Source organism: Schistocerca americana, chromosome 1 (genome assembly GCF_021461395.2).
Source record: "Schistocerca americana isolate TAMUIC-IGC-003095 chromosome 1, iqSchAmer2.1, whole genome shotgun sequence".
In the NCBI taxonomy this organism is placed as follows: domain Eukaryota; kingdom Metazoa; phylum Arthropoda; class Insecta; order Orthoptera; family Acrididae; genus Schistocerca; species Schistocerca americana.
This window is the reverse complement of record NC_060119.1, coordinates 299,697,511-299,720,328: the sequence shown is the minus strand read 5'-3', so window position 1 is coordinate 299,720,328 and position 22,818 is coordinate 299,697,511. Positions and strand designations below refer to the sequence as shown.

General features: G+C 38.6%; 1 protein-coding gene across 5 annotated transcripts in view; it reads right to left on the bottom strand.

The window, feature by feature from the left end:
- LOC124595321 (ankyrin repeat and SOCS box protein 3-like) overlaps positions 1-22,818 on the bottom strand; it is a 299,266-nt gene that overhangs the window by 213,406 nt on the left and 63,042 nt on the right. For all 5 annotated transcript variants that reach the window (XM_047134051.1, XM_047134042.1, XM_047134059.1 and 2 more), the window contains exon 4: positions 6,262-6,371. In XM_047134051.1, coding sequence (XP_046990007.1) covers positions 6,262-6,371 — 110 coding nt within the window. The remainder of the gene's footprint in view (positions 1-6,261; positions 6,372-22,818) is intronic.

Here is a 22,818-nt window from a genome sequence, read left to right as displayed (position 1 = left end):
TTGTTTTATCATAGTTGCCACAGTCATTGTTATGTATAAGTTGACCATTGTTGTTAGCTTTGTGAAGTTTGTGAAGGAAGTTAGATCTAGCATTGTATTCTGTCAGTGTAAAATGAATAAAGAAGACAGTGTCTCATCTACTTGCCAATAAAACTATAGAATGTCATCAAAGAAGCTGGAAAAGAAAATGAAGAAGTATGGTTGTGTTAGAGATGCCTCCAAATGTTTAAGATTGCAGTCACATGAAACAGGAGAACCATGTAAGTGGAAAAACAATTGTTTTGATATTGTCAGTGATGAAAATTAAAGGAATATTATCAATAGCATGAACCACTTCCAAAATCATGATGAAATAAACCTCTATTTAAGTGGTTTAATCACAGTGGTCCCTGTACAGCACAGGCATCCTAGAAGAGAAGAGCAGGAAGCAAAGTTTCGTGATGAATCATATAAATTCAGTGTTTCCATTACCATTAATGGAAGTTTCCAAGAAGTACATGTGTGCAACCAAGCATTTATGTCGCTACATGGAATAAAGAAGGGCAAGGTAGACCATTTACTGAAGAAACTTAAATCTGGATACCAACCTCTACGAGACGGTCGAGGGAAACACAGATCCCGCCCAAAGGTTTTGAAGGATGAAACATGTGCAATAATAAGAGGGAACATTAACTTATTTAAAGGTCACAACAGCCACTACAGTTTGACAAAGACAGAAAAAATTTACCTGCCAGAGTCTTTGAATATTAAAAAAATGTTCCACATATTCAAGGAGAAGTTTCAGGATCAGAACATGTCGTATGAAACATACTGCACTATATTCAATTCAGATTTCAATGTATGTTATGGATATCCACGATACTTGTGGCTCCTGCGATGAGTATCTAGCCAAGAAGAAAAATTTGGGGAAGGAACTGTTTTTAACATCATCAGTTGAAAATAAAGTAAGGCTTCATTCTGAACTTCGATCCAATCAAATAGCCATGAATTGCATCTCAGAAAACAAAAAGTATTTTCTGACAGGAAAAAAAAGCCAAAGATGGAAAGTCAAAAAAATCCATCAAAGTTTCCAATTGCGATGGACTATAGCAAAAACCTTCCATGTCCAAATATAAAGACAAATGAAGTTTATTATAAATGACAGCTTTCTGTATCTATATTCAATGTCCATGTTTTGGCAACAGGGGACAGCTATTTTTACATATATCCAGAGAGCACAGGCCGAAAAAGAGCAGACGAAGTTACATCGTTCCTTGTGCACAATTTTCTAAATCCGGAACTCAGACATCTGGTGATCTTCTGTGACTCCTGCAGAGGGCAAAACAGGAATGCCACTGTGTTCAGATTCCTTCACCATCTGGTCCATACAGAAAAACGATTGAACTATGTAAAGATGACATTCCCCATAAGAGGTCCTTCGTACCTCGAAGTTGATAGACCAAACTCAGGAATGTCAAATTCCAAAGGTCTGGTGTCAGGTTTTTCAGAATTCACACACACACTCTTCGCCTTTTGTCATCATTGATGTTGAGGAGCAACCAGAGATAATCAAATGCTGGACAGAGTATCTGGATAATACAACATACAAGAAAAACTCCCTTTCCAGTCCAGGCCAATAAGAGAATTGGAAGTCACACGACACCATGCAGCACTGGTTGGGTATAGAGGAAGCTACAATGGAGCATATGAGCAAGCTTCATTACTTCTTCATGGAAAGAAAGGGCAAGATTCCAGCCTGAAAGAAGGCGAGTTCAGCCTACCCTCTGCTAAATCTGAAGGTATAGTAATTCTTTTACAGCAATATGATTTGAAGGGTTTTTTGAAAAAAAAAAAAGTATTTTTTTAGTATTAGGCATATAGCTATTTAAATTAAGGGATTCTGGTTTTTTGCAGGTGATCTTAAAATATCTGCTGAGAAATACAGAGATTTACAAGACTTGAAAAGATTTTGCCGTAGTGAAGTGCAAGTGTATTTTGATTGTCTTTTGCATTAATCCACCATCGAAAAAGCACAGGACCTTTTATAGAAGATTATTAAATAATTATATGAGGTAATTTGTTGTAACATGAATTTGAAATCTTGTAGTTACCTGCAATATGTTATGGATTTGCCATATTTTTCCTCTGGGCGACCTGCTTTTGTAAAAAAAATGCATCATATTATTGTAAATCCTATTCAGATGTGTATAATTTCAGCAGTACTCTTTCTCTGAAAGATATATTAAAGTCTAAAACAAAAATGAAGATTATAACTTGAAAAACTAAAATTTTATGAGTCTTGAAACTTTAAATTTCGTCTCCTGAAAAAAAATGAGGATTGTGACTTGTCAAGTTTTTTCCCCTGGACTCTTCATATGGCGAGTAGCAATCTATCTTTTTCATAATATTACCATTATTCCACACTGGATCTTCCATTGTTGGATCCTGATATACCACTGTTGGAAAATAGGCTGAACACAATGAGCTGTCAGAGTATTTTTAACATTCCTAATTAAAATATTCATTACTATTCTAATTTTCCTACTTATATTTGTTTTATGTTTTAAACTGTTATTTTATTTTTTACATACATGGTTTGTTTTTTTAAAGTTTACCATTTCACAGGCATGCATTTTGTTAATTGAAAATAACAGACAACTCATTATTATGATAGAAAAAATTATGTTAACGATAATTTGTAAAGAAATGCTTAAAACATAACTTTTTTCTACAGCATGCACATAAAATAAACAACATTTTTTCAAGTAGTATACAAGACAAAGAGGACAAAATAAAAAGAAATTCACCTGGATTTCAAACTGTCATGGGTGATCCCTTAAATATACTGATCTGCATCAGGTGTACTTCAGTACACTGGTAAGCCTTGACGAAGAGAACTGATTATGAACTAATGAATGCGGCTTGATTGTATTGTTTCTCAAGTGGACACTACCATCATAATCTTTCAACAGAACTAGGTCTGAAAATAATCTCATTAAGTTCTTCCAACACTGAAAGCTGTACACGTTCCACAGCTGTACTTGTAGCATCGGGCCCTTTTGGATTACCATATGTTTTTTATCCTTCGTATGATGCTCAAAATGTCCCCCCCCCCCTCCACACACACACACACTGGGCACCCGCCTTTTCATAGTTTTTGAGTTTGGGCTGAGAATTCGAGAACTTCTTTTTGAAGCCCAAAATGTCCTTGTGACAACATCAATATCTGGTAAATAAACATCCGACCAGGTCAAAAGATGTTCTCAGTGAGAGTGAAATATCTGTATTATTGTTAGAGTCTTGTGGGGGCCAATGTGAAAGAACCATTCAGGGAATTGCACCTGAGGACAAGGAACTTATTCAGCTGGTGATTCGAAAGGGCTTGACAGCACAGATACAGCCATGGAATATAAACAGCTTTTGATGTTGGAAGAACCTTGTGTGAAGACTTTGACATCATAATCATTCAGCAGAATGAGATCTGAATCTCCACTTGAGAAACAATATAATCAAGCTGTAGTCACTAGTACATTGCCAATTCTCTCTGTCAAGGATTACCTGTGTACTGAAATATGGCTGATACAAATCAGGATATTTAGAGGATCACTAACGACAGTTTGAAATCCTACTGAATTTTGTTTTACATTATCTTCAACACCATGTACATTAGGTGAATATATTTTGTTCCTTTTCCGTGTGTGGTGTAAAAAACGTTAAGTTTTAAGCTTTTCTTTACAGCTCATTATTATTGTGATTATTTTCTATCATAATAATGAGTTAGTTATTATTTTCAATTAACAAAATACATATAAGTGGAAAAAGACCATGAATGTAAAACATAAAATAACAGTTTAAAACATAAAACAAATACAAGCAAAATAAATAATTAGAATAATAATGAATGTTTACATATTTTAGTTAGGTATATTGGAAATATTCTGACAGCACATCGCATACAGCTTAATTTCCAAAAATGTTATTTCAGGATCCAGCTTTATTATGTAGGGATGTATGTGGCTTAAAATCTTCTTTAATTTATCTTGTAACAAAAGTTTTTATTTTTCAGCATTAATTAAAGGTGGTGGGATACTTTGTAAAATTTCAGATTATTTGCTGGCCTCGGTAGCCAGAGGCAGTGGTCATGTATGTGGGCTGTATTTGTGTGTGTGTGTGTGTGTGTGTGTGTGTGTGTGTGTGTATTGTCTATTTCAGTAAAAGACCTTCTGGCTGACAGCTTACATGTTTAGTAGTCTTTTTGTTGTGCCTGTCTGCATCTCAACTTCTCCACTATACTTTATGTAGCACTGTATCCTTTTCATAATACTGAGATTATTACAAAAGTTTATTATACAGTTTTCAAGAACATTAATTACATACCATCGTTTCAAAGATATTCCCTCCAAATCTAAAATGTCAAATTACTTTTCGGGGCATGTTTTACCCCTCAAAACTGAAACTATGCAAAAAAAGTATTGCACTATTTTCTCTCTCTACACACCCACCAAATTTCAACAAAATCATTTATTGACACTTGGGAATGTTTCCTTGTAAGTCATTCTTCAACAAACAATTCTCCAAGAGAAGCTAGTAAAGCAAGGTATACAAAACGCAGCACTGTAGGCTATTAAAAAAGAAAAGGCACAGGTTGGTTGTAGTTTCAATTCAAGTTTTGAGTTTCAGTCTGTACGAGCATTTTTCATGAAGAGCCAAGGGTTTCCACTTCAAGCTCCAGTAGGCATACAGTTTTAAGCTTTCAGCTCATTCGTAACAGCATACATTCTGCTGTGGTACAAAGATTTATTCTGCTTATTTGTTGTTTTTTAACAACTTTTGCCTGATAACTGTTAGTGCCAGTTTTCAAAGTATTCTCCATTCCACAATAATATGAGAGATATTGCCATTAGCGGACTCAAGTTTAATAATACAACATTTGAACACTGGAGTAATACCTGAGGCAAACTTGAACCTTGTGATGACCTTAATGTTAGAGGACACAGCCAGTGAATAGGTTACTCCCTAGTTACTGATTGAGTCTATCCAAAAGCATGAAAGCTAAGCAGAATCAGTCATTAAGCTTTCGCACTTTGTGAAGTGCACAGTTTTACATCTGTGAACATTTAAAGCAAGTTGCTAATCAATGCACCACTTAAAATATTGCCAAGATCTAAATGAATGTTTGTGCAGCTTTTTCCAACAATGCTTCATTATAGACAACCACAAAATCAGCAAAACTTTAGGTTATCATTAAGATTGTTTGTCATGTCATTAAAGTACAACATGAACAGCAAGAGTCCAAGTACATTTCCCTGAGGTGCACTTCAAGTTACTTCCACATAAGTCAATGATTCTCCACAAAGACAGCATACTAACTTTCAGTAACAAGTGCTGGCTTGGCACTGAGTGATACACTTTTTGGAGATCATGGAATATTCATCTGCTTGACTGCCTCAACCTATGGCTTCCAGAATTACTTGGGTCAACCATCATTAAATTACAACACTTAGCAACAAATGACAACACTTCCCTGAAGATGACCTACAAATATACGTCTATAACTATAAAATAAGTGAAAAAAAGAAACATTTGTGCATGGCAGCTGTCGAGCAAATTAGACAAATTTTCAACACCAGGAAGGAAGTTTAGAGTTTAACGACTTGATGACACAGAGAAAACTAAATACAGATACTATCTCATTTGAACAAATACAGCAATTTAGGTATCATCTTGGTGTTGTTTTGAAGTGATTTAGGGATACAACATGAAATCTTTTCAAAAATCTGGACAAGGGCTCGAATCTTGTTTCTTTTGAATATAACTTTAGTGACACAGGTACAGGGTGAAAAGGTGGTGAGAGTGGGGAACTGAAGGAGCAATGAGAGTGGGAAGAGTGGTGAGAGTGGGAAGGGGGGATGAAACTGTGCAGGGGGCAAGACTGTTGAGAGTAAATGGGCCAGAGAAAGGCATAGGTGTGAGAATGTGGGGAAGGGAGGATCTGTGTGAGGCAAGGGAGTGACAATGGTGTGAGAGAGCCTGGAAAGGGAGGCTCTGGATAGAAACAAAATGATTAAGCGTCGAGAATTGCATAATTGTAAAAAAATAAAGAGAACTCTTCTGAAAATATTTGTGATTAAGAGCATTAAATTAAACACAGAAGCAGACTTTGTTGGTGAATGTTTGAGCACATACAGCCTCTTTGTTTGCAACTGATTATTAAATCCTGTTTTATTTCATTTCATTAAAACCAAAAAGTAATATTTTGATAATGTAGGTAGCAAAACATACCTTGTTGATTGCTTCATGAATAGGTCGATTGTCGTCAGCATCTGCAGCATTGATGTCTGCTCCAAACTCTAAAAGCAGCTGGGCACATTCTAATGAATCAAGTTCACATGCTGGAAAAATACAACATAATTATAACATTAGAACTTATTAAATGCATTCAATAATAATACTACCATATTCTACTGAATAACTGTAACAATCATTTCCATGTTAAGTAATAGCAAAAATATATAGTTCACAAGTTTTCCCTGATAAATACTCTACCTCTACCCCTACCTCCACCCCCCCCCCTCTCTCTCTCTCTCTCTCTCTCTCTCTCTCTCTCTCTCCCACCCCCCCTCCTCCATCCCTATCTATCTATCTGACCCCATACAGAAAAATGTATTATTTCAGTTTTAAACAATGAATATGAGACAGATGGATTGCTGCTCACCACATAGAGGAGGTGCTCAGTCACAGACAGGCACCACAAAAATACTGCTATATACTGATCAGCCAGAACATTATGAACACTGACCCACTATTTATATAAACCCATGGCAGCAGTGTCACCTGACACAGAACGTCTGCTAGTTAGGCACACGCATGGTGCATCTAGTATCAGTGAGCGTGCTGTCCATGTGTTGATTGAGTAAGGCGCATGATCTACCTGAGTTTGACCAAAGACAGATTATGATGGCCCAGAGGCTCGGCATGAGCATTTTGGAAACTGCACGACTTGTCGGGTGTTCGAGGAGTGCTGTGGTGAGCATCTTCAACATGTGGCGAAATCAAAGTGAAACCATGTCCAGAAATCTTGGGATTGGGCAGCCATCCCTCATTACAGATGTTGGACGTTGTAAGCTGGCCATACGGGTAAAACAGGACAGGCAACGAACTGTGGCAGAACTAACATCAGACTTAATGCTGGACAGAGTACAAGTGTGTCGAAAGACACAGTGCACCGAACACTCCTACTGATGGACCTCTGCAGCTGACGACCCATGCATGTGCCAATGTTAACCCCACGACATCAGCACCTATGACTGAAATGGGCACATAACCATCGATGCTGGACATTGGTGCAGTGGTAGAACACTACACGGTCTGACGAATCGCGATACATTCTTCATCATACCGATGAGAGGGTGCAAACCTATTGTCTTCCAGGGGAACAGTTCCTTGACACCTGTACTGTGAGACAGAGACAAAGTGGTGGCACCTTCATTATGCTCTGGGGAACATTTATGTCGACATCCATAGGTCTGGTGGAGCTCATGCGAGGCACCATGACCACCAACGAATATCGTACACTGGTTGCAAACCACATACGCCCCTTCATGATGATCATGTTTCCCAATGGCAGTGGCATTTTTCAACAAGATAATGCACCATGTCACACGTCCAGGAGTGTGATGGAGTGGTTCCAGGAACAGTGGTGAGTTTCAGTTGAAGTGCTAGCTCCCCAACTTGCCAGATCTGAAACCAACTGGAAACATCTGACATGTGATTGAACATGGCGTCAGAGCTCATCGCTCCCCTCCCCAGAATTTATGAAAAGTAGGTGATTTGTGTGTGAAAATGTGGTGCAAACTCCCTCCAGTGACCTACCAAGGCCTCATTGCTTCCATACCACAACACGTTGCCACTGTTATCCAAGCCAAAGATGGACGTACCGGCTATTAGGTAGGTGCTCATAATGTTCTGGACGGTTAGTGTACATTTTAGCTTTGAGCCATAAGGCCTTCTCCGGAAGTAGAAAACACACACACACACACACACACACATTCACACAAGCACAACTCACACATACATGACCACTGACCCTGGCTGCTGTTGCCAGATTGAGTTGTACTTATGCATGGTAGGGATAAGAAGAGGCATTGGTGAGGAATGAAGGAACAGGGATAGCAGGGTGGTGTGGGAGAATGTGTAGTGCAGCTTGTGGGAGTGTGCAGTTGGGCAGTTGGGTGGGGACAGAGGGGGGAGGGTAGAAGGTTGGGGTAGGAGAACATGTGATGCAGCTTGTGGGAGTGTGTAAGGTGCAGGAGTGTTGTGGGGACAGCTTATGGCTGCTAGATGCAGCTGGTAGGTTTGGGGAACGGGGAGCAGGGGTAGTGAAAAGGAGAGATATTGAAGGTGAAAAGGACTAATGGGTGATTTCGTGAAACGGGAGGCTGTGTTATGCTGGAGTAGGAGCAGGGAAGGGGATAAGTAAGTGAAGGACAAGGACTAGCAAAGTTTGAAGCCAGGGGAATTTCAGAAATGTATGATATATTGCAGGGAGAGTTCCCAGCCACACAGTTCTGTGAGGCTGGTGTTGGTAAGAATGATCCAGATGGTGTAGGCTGTGAAGCAATCATTGAAATGAAGGACACTGTGTTGGACATCATGTTCAGCAACTGGGTGGTCCAGCTGCCTTTTGGCCCCTGTCAGGTTCCAGTCATGTGGACAGACAGTTTGTTAGATATCATGCCCACCTAGAAAACAGCACAGTGGTCGCACCTTCATTTGTAGATCACACAACTGCTTGCGCTGGTAGCCCTGCCTTTGATGAGACATGAGATGCATGTGACAGAAATGGATAGGTTGGGAGGAAGGATGTATGGGAGAGTCTTGAATCTTGGTTTATTGCAGCAGGATGCTGCCTTTCACATGGGCATGAATAGCAAACTGTCTGTGTGCATGAATGGCAAATGACAAACTGTGGCCAAGAGACAGCTAGACCACCCAATAGCTGAACATGCTGCCCAACACAATGGCTTCACTCCAATGATTGCTTCACAGCCTTCACCATCTGGATCCCCCTACCAACACCAGCCTTACTGAATGGGAATTCTCCGTGCACTATATTGTACATTTCCATAGTCCCCCTGACTCCAGCCTTTGTTAGTCCCTGTCCTCCACTTACCTATGCTCTTCCCCGCTCTCTCTCCATCACAACACAGCCTTGTGTTCCACCAACACACCTGCTAGTCCTTTTTCCCTTCAAAACCTCTCTCCTCCTCCTCTCCCACCTGCCCCCCCCCCCCCCAAACATCCCGACTGCATTTACCCTGTCACCACCATGTCCCTGCATGCTCTTACAAGCTTCAGAGCTGCACTACATGTGCTCCCACCCCATACTGCTATTCCCCCACCCCATGCCACCTCCTTCCTCCTGCCATTGGATTGCTGATCTCATCATGCACAATTCCAACTCAGTCCAGCCGCAGCAGATAGAGACAGTGGTTATTTGTGTGCGAGTTGTGCTTGTGTGAAGGTATATGCATGATTTCTACTTCAGAAGAAGGCCTTCAGCCGAAAGTTACAATGTTTAGCAGTGTTTTTGTTGCGCTTGTTGGCAATTAGACATCTCCTTAGTTCAGTATCACTTTGAAGAAAGCTTGAACATGTAATGTATACTGACTAATAGTAAATTCACCCAGAGCTATTTGTGTTAAATCTCAAAACTAATTTGTCACTCACTGGGGAACTGACACGAGTTCCCCTTCTCTGGCTCAGATTCTGGATACACTCTTGACAGCACAATACTATAGCTAATTGTTACAACAGACCAGTAAACACAATGTCTCACATCAGCATGAACTTAACATGTAATTGCAACCAATATATGTTTGTGTCAGAAAGATTCATGTTGTATGGGAACAAAATTTTTCAACAATCTACCAGATGATTTAATGTGTGTACTGAAAAGTAAAAGCATCTGAAAAATCTATTAGAAAATATCTACAGTACCACTGCTTCTATTAAGTAAGTGAATAGACGAACATCAATACATATAATTCGTAACACTTAGGCGTACATATTGAGGTCACCAAGGTCTCGAGGTAGCATCTTTGATGCTTAATCAAAACATCCTGGGTACCAGGTCTGATCCCAGTCACTATTTAAATCATGAATACATCTCATCAGTATGGGCAGCCAAAGACTTTTGGATAAAAAGTTACCCTCATTCTGTGTCAAATAGGACAGAGGACCAGAAACAGACTCAGAGCATCCTCTTGACCTGGGGTTGGGAAACTGTCCCAAAAAGGCAGAAGAATATGATCAAAAGTATTGAGGATGCAGTAAGCAATGAAACCAGTGCATTACATATGCATGTTGTGTGTCCACAGCACATGTGGTCTGTAACTGAAAAAGTTTCAAGATTATCCCTCCATTGGTCAAAGACTCCAGACTAGTCCCCTGCTTGGATCTCTTGGAAGGGACTGTTAAGGGGGGAGTGACCATGAGAAAAAGATTGAATAATTAACAAAAGGGTAAATTCTATGAGTAAGAGAGAGGAATGACAGGAGTCTGAATGTGGAAGGGAAGATAGAAAACCTGAACAGGGAAATGCAAAGACTAAATCTAGTTTTAATGGGGTCAGAGAAGTGAAATAGAAATAACACAAGGATTTCTGTTCATATAAATATGAGGTAATATCAACAGCAATAAAAAACGGTATGTTATGATTAGAAGAGCAGGTGTGAGAGTGAATTACTTTTAACGGTTCAATGATAGGATTATTCTCAAGAGAACTGATACCAAGTCAACTCCAACAATACATTCTAATATCACAAACAGAAGATGAAGATATAGAGAAAGCATATGAGGATACTGAACACGGGATATGAAAATTAGTAATCATGGGGGCTGGCATGCTGTAATAGGGGAAGGCATAGGAGAGTTTAGGCTTGTTAGTAGTAATGAGAGAGAAGAACAAATAATAATTGTTCTGCTCTAAACTTCAATTGGAAATAATGAATATGCTGGTCAAAAATCACGTACTGGTATTATGAAAAGATACCAGCTGGATTACATCATGGTCAAACATAGGTTCTGAAATCAGATATAAAATTGTAAGATGTATCTAGGAGCAGATATAGATTCTCATCACAATTCAAAATGACAAAAAGTAGACTGAAGCTTAAGAGAATCATCCAGAAGCATCAGAGTAGAAATAAGCGAGGTACTGAAGTACTTAGGAATGATGAGATGTGTTTGAAGTTTTCTAGGCTGTAGATAGTGTGATAATGAAAACCACAATAGAAAGTTCAATTGAGTAGAAATGGAAATCTGTAAAAAGAGCAATCACGTAACTGAAAAACTGTGAAAAAGCTTTGGATAAGAGAAGAAATATCTCAGCTGATTGACAAAACAAGGAACTACAAAAATTTCCCAGGAAGAGATAGATATACAGGAATGTCAGTCACTTAAAGATTGAATAAATAGGAAGTCAGGGAAACTAAGGTAAAAATGACTCCAGAATAAATGCGAAAAAAATAAAAAATAAATGCTCATCAGAGGGACAGATTTAGAATACAGAATGCAAAGGGGATAGATAACATGTAGGTGAAAAGAGTGCACTGGCAGTCTCTGCGAGGGGGAGGAACTGTCTGATGACACAAGAAAAATTGGGAGTCAATATATGGGTGACTTAGGCAATCTGTTACAACATTCACAGCTTAACAGAGTTTTAGAAGACTTGTTATCAAACGAGGTAGAAAGGATAAATGACACCCCTTTGTAATTTCTAAAATCATCTGGGGAAGTGATGTGTAGAACCAATGAGACTGGGGACACATCATCATACTTTTGGAAAAACATCATCCACACAATCCCAAATACAGAAAGGGCAGATATGTCTACGAACCATCATACAATCAGCTTAACAGCTCCTGCATCACAGTTGCTAACAAGAATAATATACAAAAATAAGGAAAAGAAAATTGAGGATCTCTTAGATGACAATCAGTTAGGCTTTAGGAAAAGTCTACATTTATAGCACTTGGAGATTTTAGGAAAACTTCTGACATGTGGACATGTACACTGAAATCCTACATGTTACTCAATCTGTCCACTGAGAAAGTAGTAAAAGAAACCAAAGAAAAGTGTGCAGTAGGAATTATAGTCCAGGAAGAAGAAATAAAAATTTTCAAGTTTACTGATGACATTATAATACAGTCAGAGACAACTAAGGACTTGAGAGGGCAGCTGAACGGACTAGATAGAGTCTTGAAAAGAGACAATAAGATGAACATCAATAAAAGTGAAACAACATAAATGGGATGTACTCAAATTAAATCATACAATGCTGGGGGAATTAGATTAGGAAATGAGATGCTAAAAGTAGTATCTGCATAGTGCCATTTGGGCAGTAAAATAATTGATGATCATAAAAAGTAGGAATGATATAAAATGCAGTCTGGCAATATCAAAGAAAGCATTCCTGGTAAACATGAATTTGTTAACAACTAATATAAATCTAAATGTTAGGAAGTTGTTTCTGAAGGTGTTTGAGGTGCACTCTCTTGTGTGAAAGTGTAACATGGACAACAGGCAATTCACAAAAGAGAGAACAAAAGCATTTGAAATGTGGTGTTATAGAAGAATGAGGAAGATTATATGGGTAGTATTCCAGTATATTAATGATTTCTACATTTGCACCATCTAACTACAACTGAATGAAACACAATTTTCAGGCCATGTGCGTTTCACCCTTATTCTCTGCAACCCAGCTTCAGTGACCTGAAGTATGTATGTATTTTTACTACTTAGTTATTGTTTTGGGGAAATGTACTGATAGGTTATAAACAGTTCTGGTGGTTGGTTTTTTCCTATGATGTAGTAATGTTTTAAATTCTACTTGCAGGTTGTGTGGATGATTTGCTACATGTTATGTTTCTGTTCCATTTTTGGTGCTGTTCCTCTTCTTATAATTGCCACTGGTGTTTCTGTTTCCCACATTTCACAGCACTGAAACTGAATACTTGTTTTGATGCAATGTTTTGGTTTGTGTTGCTGACTGTCAGATGTTATCGCCAAAGATCGAATGTTATTGTCAACTTTTGAGTGTAATTTTTGAGATGTCTGTGATCTGCTTGTGTGTGTGTTTGTTTGTGTGTGTGTGTGTGTGTGTGTGTGTGTGTGTGTGTGTGTGTGAAATAGTATTAGTTTTGGTGATATTTTTTATTATTAATAATATTTGTGTGTGTGTGTGTGTGTGTGTGTGTGTGTGTGTGTGTGTGTGTGTGTGTGTGTTTAAAAAAAGAAAAAGAAAATCAAATCAAATTTCTTGACATAAAAATGATAAAAAGAAAATGGTAAACATACATTTAACATCTATAGAAAACCAACAGCCACAGACACAATAATACATGCCACATCTAATCATCCTCACACCTAGGAGCTTGCAGCACTAAGACATACGTTACATAGATTAAACAGGATCCCACTCAACAAGAGAAACTATGAAAAAGAAATGAGCAACATCATACAAATAGCAAGAAATAATGGATACGACACACATATAGTAGGTGTTGTTGTGGTCTTCAGTCCTGAGACTGGTTTGATGCAGCTCTCCATACTGCTCTATCCTGTGCAAGCTTCTTCATCTCCAGCTAACTACTGCAGCCTCCATCCTTCTGAATCTGCTAAGAATATTCATCTCTTGGTCTCCTTCTATGATTTTTAGTCTCCACACTTTCCTCTAGTACTAAATTGGTGATCTCTTGATGCCTCAGAACATCTCCTATCAACCGATCCCTTCTTCTAGTCAAGTTCTGCCACAAATTCCACTTCTCCCCAATTCTGTTCAGTACCTACTCATTAGTAACATGATCTACCCATCTTATCTTCAGCATTTTTCTGTAGCACCACATTTTGACAGGTTCTATTCTCTTCTTGTCTACACTATTTATTGTCGATGTTTCACTTCCATACATGGCTACACACCACACAATTACTTTCAGAAAAGACTTCCTGACACTTAAATCTATACTTGATGTAAACAAATTTCTCTTCTTCAGAAACGCTTTCCTTGCCATAGCCAGTCTACATTTTATATTCTCTCCACATGTAGTACACAGAATAAATCAAAAAATAAAAACACAAATACAAAACAAACACAACACTTTCAGAATAAAAGATAATTCACAAGCTACAAACTCACAAACACAAACACACACACACACACACACACACACACACACACACAAATGACAACATCTGTTGGAATTGTGTGAACAACATATTTCGTGTGAGACGGCAGAAAAGTGCATCATGTGAAATATAATAGACCTCTCTGGTGCTACTGCACACTCTGAGTTTTATGTGTGTGATATTATGTTCCTTGGTTGGTGCGTTCAATGTATTTTTACCTGGAAGTGCAAATATAGTTACTGGCACTAAATATTTTTACTCACTATTACCCATTCAACTGTGTCGACTCTAAATGGTTATGGGCCATTTGGAATAAGTATATCCACAATATAGTAATGAGAAAATATTGGAAAAGTTCCAAGTAGTGCACTTGCGTGAAGTACAAGTTATCCTTACAAGACGAATTCAATTCTTTTCATTATTCTTTGGTATTATTCTGTATGTTAACAAAGATCAAAGTTACCATTAAAATGAATGTGGCACAAGTTCCGCAGATTGAAAGACTTATGGGTCACGAAAATTATGCAACATGGAAATTTGCAGTAGAAGCGTATTTACGTTTGGACGACCTATTGGATGTGATGGATGGGACAATGAAATCCACAGATCACAATTATTCAAGTAAAGACAGGAAAGCAAACTCAATGTTGATTTACCGGTTGACTCAGTGAATTATGTTCACGTTGAAAAAGCTGCAACAGCGAAAGAAGTCTGGGACAAATTACGAAGTGCATTTGAGGATGGGGGTCTTACAAGGAAAGTAGGATCATTATATGAGTTAATTACCACTCTGTTGCGCAGATGCCGGAGTGTAGATGAATACATCAACAAAATAATAGCCTTGTCAAACTGACTGAGAAACATTGGGTTTGAGATCACTGACGAATGGGCAGGGACACTACTGTTGGCAGGACTGCCCGAAAGGTATCTGCCTATGATTATGGGGCTGGAAAGCTCAAGTGTACCTGTCATGGGTCACAATGTTAAAGTGGAAATCCACAGGATGTAAAGAGTACTTCAAACTGTCGTTTACTGGAGAAGCAAACTGCATCTGTCCTTTATTCAAAAAACAAAAGGAAGAAATCAATGAGATGCTATAGATGTCGGAAGAAGGGGCATATTGCATCTCAGTGCAGAGAAAAAGTAAACCCAAAGTCAGACACGCAGCAAAAGAGGAACGTTGCCGATAGCCCAGAGAGAGGGACCAATAATAAAGGTAAGGAACTCGCATGTTTTTATTCTTTTGAAAGTGTGGGAAATTGTCAACTGGAATGGATTTTAGACTCTGTGGTGTCACTGCCAGACACCACACTTGCTAGGTGGTAGCCTTTCAATCAGCCGCGGTCCGTTAGTATACGTCGGACCCGCGTGTCGCCACTATCAGTGATTGCAGACCGCGCGCCGCCACATGACAGGTCTAGTCTAGAGAGACTCCCTAGCACTGGCCACAGTTATACAGCCGACTTTGCTAGCGATGGTTCACTGTCTACATGCGCTCTCATTTGCAGAGACGACAGTTTAGCATAGCCTTCAGCTACGTCATTTGCTACGACCTAGCAAGCCGCCATATTCAGTTACCATAATTACTTCAAGAATGTATATTGTGAATCATGTACCATCAAGAGCGACGTTCATCATTAATGGTTTAGAGTAAAGTATCAAACTAATTATGTCCGCTTTCTGAATTCTCATTCCTTGTCATGTTCCAGACCTCATGTCAGTATAGTTCTTCCCCCTTCACGCCAGCCTGCGTGAGCTAAAACGCGTGCACTTCGGCCTCCACTCGTAACACGGTGTTGGCTCTTCTGCTAACACAAAAGACTCAAGTGCATCTGGGCATATTGTTAAAGACAAATCTCTTCTTTATGATGTTCAAGATAAGACTCATATGGGAAAATATACTGTTGATGGGCAGCAAGCTCCAATGTCATTTGACTGGGAAACTAGACCTACATGTAAGTGTAAATGGTGAACCCAATATAGTTACAGCACATGATGTTCATTACATAAAAAATTTTGCGACTAACCTACTGTCTGTAGGGGAAATTGTCAAGGAGGGCAATACAGTCACTTTTAACATGCATGGAGCAAGAGTAATTGATGAAAATGGTGAAGTTATAACTACAGCAAGTAGTGAAAGGGGTATTGACAGTAAACACAGAAATGTTAGTCGTTCAGTATACCCAGCGGAAGGTTTTTTATGGCACCGCAGACTTGGACAACTAAATAGAAAGTGTATGTCTTTATCAAGGGATATGGTAAAGGGAATACAGAATTATAGTGTTTCCAAGGACCCTTGTGAGATATGCATAAAAGGAAAACAAGCAAGGCTACCTTTTGAGACCAGTCAAAGTAAATCTGCACAGGTCTTACAGTTAATACATACATATGTATGTGGCCTGATGGAGTGCGAATCCATAGGTGGGAGTTACTATTTTCTTACATTTATTGATGATTATTCACAATATACTCATGTTTATTTTCTTAGTTCCAAAGACAAAGTATTTGACACTTTTGAGGAATATCGTAATATGGTCAAAAGGTGGACAAGAAAGAAGATTAAGATCATTAGGTCTGATAACGGCAGAGAATATGTTAACCAGATATTGAAGACACTTCTGGCAAAAATGAATGGCAGAGAATATATTAACCATAAATTGAAGACACTTCTGGAAAAAATGGGAATAAGGCATCAAACTACCATAAGGTACAGCCCATCTCAAAATGGAGTTGCTGAGAGGGCTAATAGAACCAGTCGAAAAAGCAAGGAGCATGATAACTGATGCTGGATTATCAAAAGACTTTTGGGCAGAGGCGGTATCAACAGCCGTATATTTGAACAATAGATCACCTACAAAAGCAGTGAGAAATAAAACCCCCTATGAGATGTGGGTAGGAAGGAAACCTGACCTAAGGAATATAAGGGTTTTTGGGTCTGATGCACTGGCGCACATTCCAAAACAGCTGAGAGGAAAATGGGACCCAAAGGCTAAAAAGTATATTTTTTCAGGCTATTGTGAGAATTCAAAGGGCTATCAATTAACGAATCCATTGAATAAAAGGACAGTTACAAGCAGAGATGTAGTATTATTTGAAAATAGAAAGGACTCTGAAGAGGGCAAGACTACTAAGTTAACTGCACCTAGTTCCAAGAGTGAAACCTAATGTGAAGAAAGAAAAAGTGAAGAACAGGAAGAGGACAGTCAAAGGCAAATGGAGACTATTTATAATGGCAATGAGTTTGAGGATGAACAAAATGAAGAGAACAATGTAAGGCATTCTTCTCGCGTACCAAAACTGAAAGAATATCCAGATTTTGAAATGTATGCAGCCCAGACTTTTAATGATGAGCCAGCAACACCAGAAGAAGCAATGAGTGGCCTGAACTCTCAAGAATGGATAGAAGCGATGGAGAGGGAATTGGAATCTTTATCTCAGAACAAAACCTTTGAATGGGGAAATACGACAGCAGATGAGAAACCATTACTGCCAAGATTGGTATTCACTTTGAAGAGCCCCAAAAATTCATCACCATGATATAAAGTATGACTTGTAATATAAGGATATTCACGAAAACAAGGGATAGATTACAAAGAAAATTTTTCACCTGTAGTCAAGTATGCCTCACTGAGATACCTTTTAGCCTTGACAGCAAAACAAAATTTAACAATTCATCATACGGATGTAAAAACAGCATATTTAAATGGGAAATTGGAGGAGCAGATATATGTCATTCCACCAAGAGAAGTTATGAAAACCAGATCAGAAAGGGTAAAGATTTGGCTTTTGCAAAAATAGTATTTATGGACTTAAACAGAGTGACATTGCTGGAATCAATGTCTACATAAAACTCTAATAAATATGAATATGAAGCAATCTAAGGCAGATTCCAGTATAAACTATAAAAAGGGAAGAAAAGGGGTATTAATAATGGCAATATGGGTGGACAACTTCTTTATACTGGCTGAAAACAAAAGCCAAATAAGAATTTTTACGAAACACCTGCAAACCAAGTTTAAGGTACATGATTTGGGAGAAGTTAAACATTATTTAGGTATGCAGATCACTAAGGATGTAGAAGACAAGAATTGAGCATAAATCAATCATCATATACAGAAAAAATTTAAAGAAAATTGGCATGAGTGATTATAAACCGATAACCACTACAATGAAAGTAGGAGTGAATTTAAATATAAATGAGACAGATGTAGAATGTGATAAGAATGTTCCACATTTAGAAGCAGTAGGGAGTCTGTTATATTTGTCTCAAACGTCACGACCTGACAATGCTTTTGCCACCAACGCAGTGAGCAGATATTGAAGAGACCCAAAGGAAAAGCACTGGAAAGCTGTGAAAAGGATATTCCGATATCTAAGAGGAACTTCAAACCACAAATTAAGATAACATAGAGAAGGTAATGCAAAACTAAAATGCTACAGTGATGCAGGCTGGGGGAGTGAATTGGGAGATAGGCACTCCACTATTGGCTGCTACTTTAAATTAATGAGGGGCCTCATTTCATGGTTCTGTCAAAAGCAAAAAAAACTTTTGCATTGAGTACCATAGAGACCAAGTATATGGTGCTATCTTACATCACACAGAACTCATTGTGGCTAAGATTAGTAATATGTGAAATAGAACCTAATTTAATCGTGGAACCTAGAACGATCTTCTTTGACAACAAAGGAGCCATTAACCTAGCTAAAAATGATGTCACTAGTCTTAGCATAAAACATATTGATATAAGGCACCATTTTATTCGGAACCACATAGAGCGACAGAACATCGCTGTGGACTACCTGCACACAGAAGACATGTTGGCTGACCTTCTGACAAAACCCTTGGACAAAGAGAAGTTTGAAAAGACTGTGGGGCTATTTGGTTTATCTTGCAAAGTAAGCCACAAAATATACGTTCAAAGGGGGGTGTTGGAACTGTGTGAACAATATATTTCATGTGAGACAATGGCAAAGAGCATCGTGTGAAATATAATAGACTTCTCTGGTACTATTATATGCTCTGAGTTTTATGTCTGTAATATAATGTTCTTTGGCTGTTGTGTTCACTGTATTTTTAACTGGAAGTGCAAATATACTTACTGGCACTAAATGTCTTTTTCTCACTACTGCTCATTCAACTGTGTTGACAGATAACATCACACAGAAAAGAAGCCGATGGTATGCTATAATTTACACACATAAACTAACACAGAGGGTGGCAAACACACTAAAGAGACAGGGCTTCCAAATAGCATACAAAACTGTGCAAACCCACCAATCACACCCAAGTCAACCATCTACCTAGAGAGATAAATTCAAAGGATCAAGAATATATATAAACTTGAATGTCAAAGTTGCGATGCAGTATACATAGGCATGACATGCTGGAATTTTAAAACACGGCACAAAGAACATTAAAAACACCGTAACCACCATCCTACAAACATGGAACAAGAAATGAAAATCATGAAAATAAGCAGCCATGACAAATACCTTATACAAACGCAAAAAAAAACTTTCACATCCAGAAAGCCATCACTGAAAACAAACATGTGATAAATGAGCAAACACACATCAATACAGACTCCCTACCACACTTGACTATAGAAATGATACAAAAAAATCATCCCTCTCGCACATATAGCCACAAAAAAATCTCTCTCTATCTCCCCCCCCCCTTTTTTTGCGTTCTGATCACACACACACACACACACACACACACACACACACACACAAGCACATCACAGATGTCTCAAAAATTGCACTCGAAAGTTGGCAATAACATTCGATCCTTGGCAATAACATCTGACAGTCAGCAACACAAACCAAAACATTGCATCAAAACCAGTGTTCAGTTTCAGTGCTGTGAAATGTGGGAAACAGAAACCTCAGTGGCAATTATAAGAAGAGGAACAGCACCAAAAATGGAACAGAAACATAACATGTAGCAAATCATCCACACAACCTGCAGAATTTAAAATATTACTACACCATAGAAAAAAACCAACCACCAGAACTGTTTATAACTTATAGATACATTGCCCCAAAATGTAAACTAAATAGTAAAAATATATACATATTCCAGGCCACTGAAGATGGCTTACAGAGAATAAAGGTGAAACGCCTATGGCATGAAAATTGCGTTTCATTCAGCTGTAGTTAGTCAGACCAAAAGTAAAAATCATCAATATACCATAATATTACACACAACTAACGAAGACAGGACAACAAAAGTTGAAGATATAAGGCGTGTAGATCATGTAACAAATGAGGAGGTACTGAATCACACTGAGGAAAAAAAAATAGCATAACTTGAGTAAAGGAAGGGGTCTAATACAAAATAACCTGAGGAATTGTGGAATTGTCTATTTGACAAAAGAACAAAGCTGAACAGTAGTAATGTGGAGATGATGAAGCTTTCGCAGAATAGACTAGCTTGGATAGCTGCAAAATCAATACAAATTCATAGGATTTGTCTCCCTGGAGGTGAAAAACTGTAGGGAAAGACTGAGACTGGAATATATCAAACAAGTAACTGATGAGATTGGGTGTACATGATACTCTGAGGTGAAGAGGTTGGCAGAGGAGCATTGGGAGAGAGAGAGGATGTCAAGTCGAGTGCCCTGTGCTGCAGCCTCTTTTTATCTTGTGGAAAGAGTACTGGTACTCATTCAACAGCAGACTGAGAGGATTTGGCTGGAGGGGGCGCTGGTGCCATCATCTGCACCCCTCCTCTCTCTCTCACACACACATACACACCCGCGCGCATGCACACACACACACACACACACATTAGTTTTGCCAAAGGTCATGTTTATGTTTGTTTTAGGAGCAGCTGGCAGCTGACAGGTGGTTTCTACATTTGTATGCTTTCCTAGCTTTGTCAAGTTATGCACTGCCACCCCCCCCCCCCCCCCCACCACCACCAGACGCAGCACATAGCAGTGGTCTTCAGAGGGCACCACACTCCAAGCAGTCTCAGCATGGTGCCACATATTGTAAGGCTATTCCCCTTCTAGATGAAGCATATACTAGGAACTACTTTATGCTTCTGCTACAAGACATTCATATCACCCATTTATCTGCCAATTTTTACCTCTTCCACCAGAGACAGTGCTGAAACTTGGAACTATCTGATATATCTGTCAAACAGACTACAGCTGTACAGTAATGTTCCAAGCACAAAATTTAAGTGGCCACGCACCAACACTCAGTCTAAAGTTGTCTAACAGTTATCTGAGAGTTCACATCTGCAATCATCAGTAGCCACCCTGTTCCAGTCATCAGCCAGTCAATGCTGAGTGTCAAGAATAGTAAAATTGTTTGTCAAAGTGTTTATCTATCAAGAGACTGGACTTATCTACTACCTACCTGCACTCCAAACTGAACTTCAATAGATTAGTTAGTAATCATTTATCATGTTAGGTTACATTAGGTTCAGAATTTTACATCAGTGCCATGACTTCTCACAAACAAAACCCAAGTACATTTTGATGCACATTATTTTAATAAATGATTATTCTTGTTTTTCATGTATTCCTGCAGTTATTCTATAGATATACTGCCCTATGGTAGGATCAGGGTAAGCGTGCAAGTAGGCCAATTTTCTGCGGCCATGGAACTCTGTAGCTGTAGGTTCGCTTCCTGCTGCTTCTATGTTGGGCGCCTAAGTTATCAGTGGAGAGAACACATATGCTGCTACACAAACTTTCCAATGTTGGATCAATGTTTTGAATATCTACATAATTCCTCCACTTTATGACGCAGTAATTAACACTATTTATCAACTGAGAGTGCTCCAACTCACAGATTCTGGGCTGATGACTCAAACACTCTTTTCATTAAATGTAGGGCAGTTTATTTGGAGCAAAAAGGAGTCCTGCTGTAACTGAATAACACACAGGAAAATCAAGGACAATTTTACCTATTCAGCTGTTAGTTTATGTGCATGAGGGGTTGTGGTTCCATTCTACTTTCTAGGCTGTCTGAAGAGTACAAGTAGGTGATCACAGATTTCAGGAAAACTGATTTAGACACATTTGTTGCAAATAAAGAAAAGCTTTAATGTATATTACCATATAGCAATGTGCTTTCCAAAATAAACCAACAGGTCACTGGAATGACATGTGTCATGCTCCAGAAGGCCATAATTATCAAAATAAAATGTAAATTATCAACAAAACTAACAGAAGATATGGATAACCTAAGCCACTCGCATCAGATGATGCTATTACAGCAGATTGGTATGGAGACTTTGATACACCAGCACTTAATCAAAAGAAAAATGTGAATTAAATTTGACCATTACAACCCTCAGTGCAGAAGTAAATGTAGTCAACAAAAGTTCATACATGTAGAAGGAATATGTTACAAACATACTAACATCCATGCAGATGGTACAGAGAGTACACTGCTGTGCAAAACTTAAGGACACAATAGATCAAGTATCACAATATATCAACCAGTTGGTGGAAATTAATGAAAACACAAGGGCAAGTTGCCAGAGATCTCCCACATCCACATCTACATGGTTATTCTGCAATTCACACTTAAGTGCCTGGCAGAGGGTTCATCAAACCATTTTCATACTACTTCTCTACCATTCCATTCTCAAATGGCACATGGAAAAAAGGAACACCTAAATCTTTCCAT